At 58.4% G+C, this 11129-nt stretch overlaps 1 protein-coding gene across 2 annotated transcripts; it reads left to right on the top strand.

Moving 5' to 3' along the window:
* The first annotated feature begins 6155 nt into the window (after positions 1-6155).
* Positions 6156-10800, top strand: NDUFV1 (NADH:ubiquinone oxidoreductase core subunit V1). Of its 2 annotated transcripts, XM_084631409.1 has the most exons (10): positions 6156-6330; positions 6709-6791; positions 7342-7512; positions 7922-8105; positions 8362-8551; positions 8758-8970; positions 9362-9528; positions 9618-9699; positions 10039-10184; positions 10424-10800. In XM_084631409.1, exons 1-10 carry the CDS (start codon positions 6268-6270, stop codon positions 10505-10507), a joined length of 1383 nt encoding a protein of 460 aa, XP_084487535.1. In that variant the 5' UTR covers positions 6156-6267; the 3' UTR covers positions 10508-10800. The 2 variants fall into 2 exon arrangements, with proteins under 2 accessions (XP_084487535.1, XP_084487534.1); XM_084631408.1 differs by lacking the exon at positions 6156-6330 and having other exon boundaries at positions 6628-6791.
* The last annotated feature ends 329 nt before the right edge of the window (positions 10801-11129 follow it).

Below are 11129 nucleotides of genomic sequence, written 5' to 3'. Positions count from 1 at the left end.
TCCACATGTGAAGCTGTGTGCCCTGCCTATGACTCAGATCTCAGTGCAGACACAGGAAGAATTGGGATGGCTCATACCTGGGGTTCTCCAGGACATCAGCTTTGGCCACGTCCTTGGGAATGACTGTATCACTTTTAAGACAAAATCCAGTCTTTTTCTGTAACAACCAAGAGTTTGAACCAAGAGAACCAGAAAGCTCAGACTGGAGGTGTCAGTGAAAAGGCAAATAGCTCAGTTGGCAGGGAGCAGGGCATTTCCCCCCTTGCCTGTAACACTAAGGAAAGGCTGTTAAGCTCAGGATACCTGTCTGTCTGTCAGCAGGCCCCTTTATGTGAGTGGGGCAGAGGAACGTTCCCCATCTCCACAAGGGACATGTGAGTCACACGGGCTCCGGCAGAACTTCCCTGAGGCTGTGGCGAAGGGAGCCAGCTCACAGCCTGCTCTCCCTGGGGAAACAGAGTCAGAGCTGAGCCCAGTGGGAGCTGAGACCCCAGCTGAGTGTGGGCCGACATGGGCAGGACAGGAGGACACCAGGCAGGTTTGCCTTCTCCAGTGGGGAGAGAAGTCTCAGAGAAAGGTAAAGCAGCCGGACGGCTGCTGCTATTAATACAGACATTTTGTCAGTGGGTGGCCATGGCCATGGTGGGCTCTCTTAACCAAAAGGCCTCAAATTACAACCCACCAGCAGGTGGGAGGGCAGGGCAAGAGGGGTCTCTGTCCTGGGGGCAACGGCAACAGGTTAGACCCAAAAGGGAAATTGGGTTACTGGAATACACACAGCCCTGGGATTGGGACACAGCTCTGTAGTAAAGTGTTGAAAGCTGGAATGTTGTTGCCTTAGGAATGCAGTTCAGACTGCCCAGTGCATCTGTCCTTGGAGCTCCGATGTTATCGTACAAGCAGGGGATCAGGCACCCTGCTCGTTCAGCAGATCTCAATGTTACTCATGAAGAAAGACCACCGGCACAGGTCGGTGACAAAGGCACCCATCCAGGTTTATTGCCCTCAAGACACAGTTTTAGTGCCCTGGCTCCATGGTTACAGGTACACTCACACATGAGTGCCCCGTGGCAAGGAATAGCTCAGTCATCAGCGGGAATCTCTGTTGTCCCCATGGCTACACAAAGGGTTAAGGTCAGGGACCCCAAAAATGATAGACTGAGACAAACAACCGGAATAAACACCTTACGTACCACCTTACGTGTTTGTTACCTCCCCTTGTTCCTCATATCTTGGACAGAACACTCTTACTCATTATTTTGTCAAACCATCTTATCTCGTACTAGATTGGGATGTATCCGTACAATCTAGGATATATTTATGTAACTATCTAGTGCCTAGTACACCAGCAACAACTTTGCCAAGTTCATGTACTGGACAGTGAACTTGTGAGCATCTGCTTTAATACGTGGCCTGACTTGGGTTCACAGCCTCTGGTTCAGGCCTCAGATTTGGCACCAGGCCCACTGCTCTAAGCTCTCTCTCTCTACTACAAACTCCAGAGGGGGCCTGCCAGTGTGCGGGAGCCCCTTGCCTCACCAGACCCTCGGACACCAGAGACATGGGTGGGTTAAGACCAGCCTTGCAGGGGGACAAACCTACACTGACCCCCCAAATGCTCAAGGGGTCACTCCCTATCCCAGCCTAGGGGGCAGGACACCCCAGGCTGCAGCCAAGATGGCCAACACATGGAGGAACGTGGAGTCATGGCAGGATCCTATCTCAGTTTCTAACCCAAAGGTTTTGCGGTGGCAGGAGAGCACAGAGCTGCATGAAAATTCCCCACTGCCCCCTGCCAGCGTCATCGAACAGACCTGCCCTAAGGGAGGGGATGTAAGACTGCTCTGAGCTGTGTATTGGAAACTGTAAGTTTGACTGATTAGAAACTGCTGTAAGAATCTAAAAAGAGCCTGGTAGGACAGCTACAAAGGGGATGGGAAATGTGTAGTAGCAGCTCTGCATAACAGTTGTGGGTTTGAACTTCCACAGGTCACTGGTTAAAGTGACCCTGCTCACTTCAGTCTCAAAGGGGGAAGAAATGTGACCATGTGGAAATTTCCTGAAATATTTTGATAAATCCCACAAAAGTCTCGGTTTCCCTCCATACTTTGCATTGCTACCCGGTGGAGGCAAAAGGGAGCTCCTGGGGCAGTGCAGGAGACATGAGGTGTGTGTGTCTGCGCCCCAATGAACAGGGTCATTAAGGAACTGGCTGAAGCCGACCCATTTAAAGAAGAATCTGAAGGAGACAATGGGAAGCCCCAGTGACCAGAACATTGACACACTGAGCAGAGACCAGCTGGAGAACAGAGGTCAGAGGGCGAGTCCATAGATGCCCACTTCTAATGGCGCCGGTAGGTGCTCGACCCCTCTCTGCCCCCAGCCTCGCTTCGACTCCACGCTGGCCCTGCCCCCTCCTGCCCCCATTCTAACCCCTTCCCCAAAGTCCCTGCCCCAACTCCGCCTCCTCCTTGCCCCTATTCGACTCCTTCCCCAAAGTCCCTGCCCCGGCCCTGCCTCTTCCCTGCCTCCTCCCCTGAGTGTGCCACGTTCCCGCTCCTCTCTGCTCCCTCCCGGAGCTTGCTACAGCTGTTTGGCAATGGCAAGCACTGGGAGGGAGGCGGAGGAGCAGGGATGCGGCGAGCTCAGGGGAGGAGGCGGAGGTGAGGCAGGGCGAGGCAGGGTGGGGAGCTTGGCTGCCGGTGGGTGCAGAGCACCCACTAATTTTTCCCCGTGGGTGCTCCAGCCCCGGAGCACCCACAGAGTCGGCGCCTATGGGCCAGTCTACGCTAGAAGCACAACATGGGCACAGCTGCACAATGCAGCTGCCCTGCTGTAGTGTGTCTGGGGAAGATGCTCTTCCATCAGCATCACAACTCCAGCTCTGTGAGGGTGGTAGTTATGGCGGCGGGAGAAGCTCTCCCAGTGACATAGCGCTGTGCACATGGGCGTTTAGGTCGGCGTGACTTACGTCGCTTGGGAGGGTGGCTTACTCACACCCCTGAGAGACATAAGTTATACTGACAGAAGTGGTAGTGTGTACAAGCCCTAGGCGTGACAAGCGTGGGCTTTGGGGAGATGCTGGGCTGCTCTCACCTGGGACTGACAAAGGGCAGAGACGGTGACAGAGCTTGAGTTGGGGAGTCCGTTTCAGCTTGGCTGGGTGAAGCCGTGGCCTGGCCAGACAGACTGTATCTACCTTCACTTCTCTCTGCTCCCATAAGGATTTCCAATGCTGTGTGCTAGGTGACTGATAAAGCCGTCTGATTTGAAACACTGCCGGGTGTCACTGCAAACACCTGCTGGGGTGTCGGAGCCCCCAAAGAGCAGCCAGGTCTCTCCCTGGAGTCTGGCTCAGTGGGAAACACTGAGCAGAGCTCATGGGGTGAAGCAGGAGGGCTGGAGTCCAGAGGCTCCATCTCAGAGGCAGTGAGATCACATGGCTGGCCCTGCAGGAAGAGTGGGCAGGGGCACCATTTCAGATTTTGGTGTGCATGGGGCAACTTTAACCATGATTCCAGGGGCTACTTAGACACCTGAAAATGCTAGGTTTTTGGCAGATAATAGGGGTGGGGGAGCACAACCACAAATTATAACTCAAAGGGGGGACTCAGCTCAAAAAGTTTAAAAACTGCTCAGGGTGCAGTGAGGGGGTAGCTAGGGGCTGTGTGCCAGGAGAGGGGTAACTCAGGAGGCAGGGAGGGGCTGTGGCTGCAGGGCCAGGTGCTCAGTCCCTAGTTGGCACAGTGGGGCAGCTCTGCTCCATGTGGTCATGTGCACACCAGCCCGGGCCACGCCGTCCTACGTGGTTACCTTGGCCACCGGCCCCAGTGGTTCATGGGCACTGAGAACTACGCCTACCTTAGCCTGTAGATCACAGCAGCCGTTACCCAGTCCACGTGGGGAAACTGATTGGGACATACAGAGGTGCCTGGCATCACCGTTCGCCTTGTGCCCAATGTTTCTCTGTGCCGTCCCGAGCCCCCTAGCAGGGCTCAGGGCCAGCCCTGCACAGCAGGGCTCAGGGAGGGAGCAGGGCCAAATGGAAGGCAGAAATCTGGGTGACACCCCTCTCCCATGCATCACCTCTGTGATATAGCCAGTTGTGCACGACCCCAATCTCTGTCCATGCAGGGGGGGGCAGGTGCCCTCCCTAAATTGCACCTCTGAGAGTGGGATCAGCTGAGGGGCTGGCGCACTGAACGGGCTTCTCCAAGGAACCATTTAAAAGCTGGGGCATAGCACCAATCCTTTGCATCCCTGACACCAACCAACACTAGGGCAGCACAAGGATCATCATCATCCCTAATCACATCAGCCATGCCATCAGGGGCTCGTTCACCTGCACATCTACCAATGTGATAGGAAAAACCGGTAGGAGAACACTTCAACCTCTCTGGCCACTCAGGAACAGACTTAAGGGGTGGCAATTTTGCAACAGAAAAGCTTCAAAAACAGACTCCAGCGAGAAACTGCTGAGCTTGAATTAATATGCAAACTAGATACCATTAACTTGGGTTTGAACAGATACTGGGAGTGGCTGGATCATTCCACATATTGAATCTATTTCCCCATGTTAAGTATCCTCACACCTTCTTGTCAACTGTCTAAATGGGCCATCTTGATTATCACTACAATTTTTTTTTCTCCTGCTGATAATAGTGCATCTTAATTAATTAGCTTCTTACAGTTTGTATGGCAACTTCCACCTTCTCTGTATGTATATCTATATCTTCTTACTATATGTTCCATTCTATGCACCTGATGAAGTGGCTGTAGCCCACAAAAGTTTATGTTCTAATAAATGTGTTAGTCTCTAAGGTGCCACAAGTACTCCTGTTCTTCTTTCATCATCCTGTCTGTAGATGCTCTGTCTCAAAGGCAGAAATTCCCTTGCAAGCAGTGTTGCCAATTTAGACTTAGTGACTTTTTGGTTTCCTTAGCGAGAAAATAAGTGTCAAAGTCACCAGTGACAAATCTAGTGACTTTCACTGCCAACTACAGTGACATTCAGAGAAAGAAGTCACCAATATCTAAAGTGACAAAATCATTCACAAGCAGCTCAATAGTGTTAATAAAATCCATTCCATGCTCCATTCTGCTGCACAGGAAGTCAATGTCATTACGTCTCAATTGAGCACGTCCTTGGAAGGAATCCCATTCCAGGACTTCTTGGGCTGAGATCACTATAATTTGCAGGCGAGGAAAACAAGTTTGTGGAGGCTAATTAAACAGTTTGCTACAGCCAGGCGCACTTTGGAGTGAGGAGCCCATTAGCCAGGCCTTGTTTTTACCCATGTGTTCTTTCTCGCCACTCCATAGTAGGTAGCACCCCCTGTAATGCAGGGAAAGATGGCTCATGAAGTGGGCAGGCTTGGGGAGCCAGTTAAGCCAGCGAGGCAAGCCGCAGGGGTGGATGGCGGGGTGGGAGGAGACAGGGCCACCGGCCCCAGTGGGATGGGGGGCACCCTGCCTCCGGGAATGAAGCCCTTACTACAGGATCAAAGGTGGAGCGAGCTTGATTTCAGTTCCCCTTTACTCCTTCCCCTGGCTTGGCCAGGGGTTAGCTGCCCGGCTGTTTTCAGAAATCAAACCCTGGAAGCGGGGGGAAGGGGGTCCGGCTGGTGGATTTTTGGCTTCAAATCTACTCTCTTGGCTCCCTGCAGCGCCGAGCTCGGGTCGGGTGAACGCCTCTTGCCCCGCAGGGCTCAGCCCCGCGTCCCCACACGGCCCGCGGTGACACACTTTGAGGTCTATGGTAATTGCTCACAGAATGGGGGCGGGGCTGGGCTGACTGACGTAACGCCCCGCCCCCGCCCCCGCCCCCGGCTGTCCCGACAAACTGCCACTCGCGCCACTGGCCCCTGGCGCCGCATGGTGGGGCGGACCCTGCTCTCGGGACTCTCCCATTCGCTGCCAAGAAAGGGAGGCGCGGCTGAAACTAACCAACCCCAGCGCGGCCGGCTGCAGGGTACGGCGCGCCCTGGCCAATGAGCGGCCGGAGGAGAGAGGCGAGAGCGCGCGCGCCCAGCGTGTGTCCGTGCGCTGGGCGCGGTTTACTGGACTCCCCGCAGCCCCGCCCCCGGATTACGGCTCCCAGCAGGCTCCGCCTCACTCCCGAGGACGTGACGCCCGGCCCGACGCGCCGGAAGTGGGTCCCGGCGACATGACGTCGTTTGCGCGCGACGCCGCCCCTCCGACGGCTGGGTGAAGGTGACGGGGCGGAGCGCGCGGCCCAGACGGACCCGATCCCCGGCCTCGCCCGCCATGGCCGCGCGGCAGCTGCTGAGCCCTCGCGGAGCTGCTGCCTTGCGCCGCTTCTCCGCCGCGGTGAGTGGGGGGCGGGGCCTGGGGCCTTCTTCTCCCCGCCCTCCTGCCCCCGGCGATGACTCTGGAGCCGAGTGACGCCGGCTCCGCCCCTCCCGCCGGGACACCCCTCCCCCCCCGCCTCAGGGCCGGGCCGGGGCCGCAGCTGGGCATCGGCTTGGCCTCAGCCTTCCCTCTGGGCCCGAGCCTGCCCCCCCTACCCCGCATTGTCCCTCCTCTGCCCCCGCGCAGGGCCTCCCCGCTGGGGGCCAGGGCAGCGCTGGGTAGGACTGGGGTAGTGCTGGGGGGTGGGTGGTCCCAGGTTAATGCCTGGCCATGAGGGAGAGGTGCTGCTTGCTGTGGGGCTGGTACCAAGTCACCTTGGCCATGTGCTTTCTGCAGACAGCTCCTAAGAAAACCCAGTTTGGCTCTTTGAAGGACGAGGACCGGATCTTCACGAATCTGTATGGACGCCATGACTGGAGGTGAGAGCCAAGCTGCACAGCCTACAGTATGACTCCTCACTCCTGGACCGTGCGATACTGCCCTCTACTTCTACTCTGATTACAGCTGGAGTGTGGACCAGTGGGCACTGGGAGCCCTGTGGTGGGTGGGAAGAGATCCTATGTTCTGGTCACCCCCTACTCCTAGCCGTATGGCTGGATGGGTGCTGGCACCCTTCAGAGAGGAAAAGCCCCATGTCCCATTCTCCAGCCTCCTGAGCCTGCTGGGCCCCCTCCTCCTCCCTGGAGGTGAATTGGAGCTGGCACCTCCTAGAGGTGAAAGACCCTGCACGTTCCCCACCAATTCCCCCGCCCTGGGATCAGATTACAGTCAACGCCCCCTGGATGGGAAAGGTCCTGCATTCCATTCCCCAACCCTGAGCCTGCCAGTCCCCCTTCCCTGTCCTGGGGCTGGGTTGGAGCTGGTGCCCCACGGAGGTAAAAGAGCCTGCATCTGTTTGGTTTGTGCTCTAGGTTTGGTACTACTGATCCCCATAATGTAGCCAGCTACTTTGCCTTCTCTTTTGTCCAGGCTGAAGGGGGCTCTGAGCCGGGGTGACTGGTACAAAACGAAGGAGATCCTACTGAAGGGGATCGACTGGATCTTGAATGAGATCAAGACCTCGGGCCTGCGAGGTCGGGGCGGGGCTGGCTTCCCCACAGGCCTCAAATGGAGCTTCATGAACAAGCCTTCAGATGGCAGGTGGGTGGGGCAGGGCTGCTACTGTTGAGCCCGCTGCAGCATGGGATGGACAATGGCCCAGAGCGATACAGCTCCTTCTCCTAGTCTGAAACATCGCTGTGGGGCAGGGCTTGTGGGGTGGGCAGTGCTTGGGCCTGCATAGAACCTGGACATCCTGGCTGCAAGCTCCCCGCACTAACAAGCGTTCCTGGAGTACCTCCACCCCGGGGGCAGTCCCATTGCAGGGCATGGGGCTGCTGAGCTGCAGTGTGTCTGGGCCCCGTTGGCTCCCTAGGGTGGGGACAGCTGGCAGTACTGACCAAACGGGCTTTGCTCGCTGGCAGCAAGGTGGTGGAGCCGGGTCTGCGGTGGGATGGTAGCTCACGCAGGGGGGGCTGCTGCGGTCGGTTCGACGGGGTCTGTGTTCCAGGCCCAAGTACCTGGTGGTGAATGCAGATGAAGGGGAGCCAGGCACCTGTAAGGACCGCGAGATTATGCGCCATGACCCACACAAGCTGGTGGAGGGCTGCCTGGTGGCAGGGCGCTCCATGGGGGCCCGGGCTGCCTACATCTACATCCGTGGGGAGTTCTACAACGAAGCCTCCAACCTGCAGGTAAGCAGGAGCTATATGGGGAGCAGGTGCACTAACCCCTAGAGCCTGGGGAGTTGTGGGGTGCGGCAGCAGCCACCACTTTGACCCATTTGCCCATGTGGCACAGAGAGCAGGGCTGCGGGTGTCACGGCAGGAGCAGCTGTACTGACTGGTCTCTCTACAGGGCACAGAGGGCAAGGCAAGCCAGGGAGCCAGGCCAGGCGGGTGTGGAGCAGCAGGGCCGGGGGAGCAGCTGTGCTGACCTGTCTCCCTGCAGGTGGCGATCCGTGAGGCCTATGAGGCCGGCCTGCTGGGCAAAGATGCCTGCAACTCAGGCTACGACTTCGATGTGTTTGTGGTGAGAGGCGCTGGGGCCTACATCTGTGGGGAGGAGACAGCGCTGATTGAATCCATTGAGGGCAAGCAGGGCAAGCCACGCCTCAAACCACCCTTCCCGGCTGACGTTGGTACGACCCACCGGGGAACTGTGCTGTTGGGGGGAGATGGGGGGTGCCTTAGTGGGGGTTCGCTTGCCCTCTTTAGGGTACTGAGGGATTGTGGGGTGTTCTAGCTGGGTCCCGCTGTCCTCCTGCTTGTGGGGCGGGGGGTCACGTTGGAGCACTGGGACCCCCAGCCTGCTCTGCGTCCATGTCACTGCTCTCTCCTTCCCCAGGCGTGTTCGGCTGTCCCACTACCGTGGCCAATGTGGAGACGGTGGCTGTGGCGCCCACCATCTGCCGGCGTGGGGGGGCCTGGTTTGCCAGCTTCGGGCGCGAGCGCAACTCGGGCACCAAGCTCTTCAACATCTCTGGGCACGTGAACACGCCCTGCACCGTGGAGGAGGAGATGTCGGTGCCGCTCAAGGAGCTGATCGAGAAGCATGCAGGTGAGATGCCAAACCCCAGTCCTCCCCTGACTGGTGGGTGAGCAACAGGGCTGGACACCCGCCCGTCCCCCTTTCCCCTCTTAGGCCACTTTGTCTCAGGGCTGCCCCACAGGTCTAGCTCCAGCTGTGGCGGCTGTGGGTAGCTCACCCTACAGAAGTAGGCAGGTGTGGGGGGGGAGTGATGGGGGAGACGAGACAAGTGCTGGCCTGCTAACCCTGCTTGTGGCCTGTGCGCAGGGGCTGATCTGTTGCTTCCACCCAGAGCCTGGAGTAGCAGGTGGCACTAGGAGGAGGCTTGGGCGGAAGGAAGGGGACAGCACTGGGCATCATGGATCTGGTTTGCCATGGGGAGGGGAAGTGCTAGGCCTAACCCTGCCCCCTCTGTGCACAGGAGGTGTGCGTGGCGGCTGGGACAACCTCTTGGCGGTGATCCCAGGAGGCTCCTCCACCCCCCTCATCCCCAAGTCAGTGTGTGAGACGGTGCCCATGGACTTCGACGGGCTGGTGCAGGCGCAGACTGGGCTTGGCACAGCTGCCGTCATCGTCATGGACAAATCGGTAAGGCCTTAGCCTGCCGGTGGCACGCTCTCTTCCCCCCCGCCCCCCCTCCCCCGCAGTGTGGCACTCACCCTCTCTTCCTTCCCCAGACAGACATTGTCCGAGCCATCGCCCGCCTCATTGAGTTCTACAAGCATGAAAGCTGTGGGCAGTGCACCCCCTGCAGGGAGGGTGAGTGCTGGGAGCTGGGCTGCTGCTGATCTGGGTATGACTGCGGGAGATATGCCAGACTGCCCATTGGTGGGATCGGAGTTGGTGGTGGGAGAGGATGCTGGGAGAGCTGGGGTCACTGGGTGTGGTGGGGAGGATGCTGGGCTGGCTGGGGTCACTGGGGTTAGGATGGGGCAGGGAGGATGTCTGACTAGCTGGGACCATGGGTGGAATTGGGGTGAGGATGCTGGACTGGCTGGATCTGTGGGTGGTGGGGGTGGGGATGCCCAACTGTCAGGGCCTATGGGTGGGATCGGGGGAGGGCAGTTCTGCTGATGCAGCCTCGCCCCCCCACCCCAGGTGTGGATTGGATGAACAAGGTGATGTGGCGGTTCGTGCAAGGCAATGCGCAGGTAGCTGAGATCGACGCGCTCTGGGAGATCAGCAAGCAGATTGAGGGCCATACCATATGCGCCCTGGGCGATGGGGCCGCCTGGCCTGTGCAGGTAGCGGGCGGCTGGGCACCAGGGTGGCCTGGCAGAGGGAGGGGGTGTGGGTAGGTGGTGGGTGTGTGCATAAACTAGCCTGACACAAGGGCTGTGTGTGTGTGTGAGAGAGAGGCTCCTGCAGATGGGGGGGGGGTACATCTGGGGGCTACTCTGCGTGTGGTGAGGGGTGGATGGCAGATGCAGGATGGGGAGAGGTGCTACCTTGTCAGCCCTGCACACTCATTCCTTGCTTGCAGGGGCTGATCCGTCACTTTCGCCCAGAGCTGGAGCAGCGGATGCGGCGTCATGAGGAGACCCAGGCTCGGCAAGCGTCCGCATGAGGGCTGGGTGCCCGGTGATGGAGGGGGCTGGATCCCGCCTCTCTGTGTGTGGTCAGCGCCCCTCCCCCATGACAGCAGGTGGGAGGGGCTGAGCACTTGATCCGCATGGGGGCAGCCCTCGGTGCCTCTGGGTGTTGATAGGTTTCTCTGGCATGTGCGGGGCGGGTGACTTACCTGTGTGTATATTGGGGTTCCTCTTGCATGAGGGGGAGACCCCCTGGCTGTGCTGTCTCCTCACCTGCCCACTGGGTGAGCTCCTCAATAAATGTGCTGTGGTGGCAGCTGGTATCTCCTTCCTGTGTGAATGCGTATCTGTGTAACGCTAGGGAGCAGCTGGGCATGGAGCCCCAGGCTGCTGTCCCTCGCAGGGGCCCCCCTCTCTTCCAGAAGAGGGGCGGGTTGGGTTCCATTACAGCTGTGGCGATCTGGCTTATTTTGGGGGGTGATCTGGTACCAGTTGAGCTCTGCTTGGGTCTAATTTGAAAGCCTGACCTGACACTTCCCCGAGCCTGAGCCAGTGCTGCTGCTGCCTCCGCGTCCTCAGGGCTTCCTGCCCTCAGGCCCCTGCGATCTGTCTGGGCCGCCTCTTGCCTGGGAACTTGGAGGTGCCGCGACTCGTTGG

This window comes from Lepidochelys olivacea (assembly GCF_965140295.1).
Source record: "Lepidochelys olivacea isolate rLepOli2 genome assembly, chromosome: 6".
NCBI classification, from domain to species: domain Eukaryota; kingdom Metazoa; phylum Chordata; order Testudines; family Cheloniidae; genus Lepidochelys; species Lepidochelys olivacea.
The sequence above is the reverse complement of the archived record's forward strand: the minus strand, read 5'-3'. Positions and strand labels throughout refer to the sequence as shown.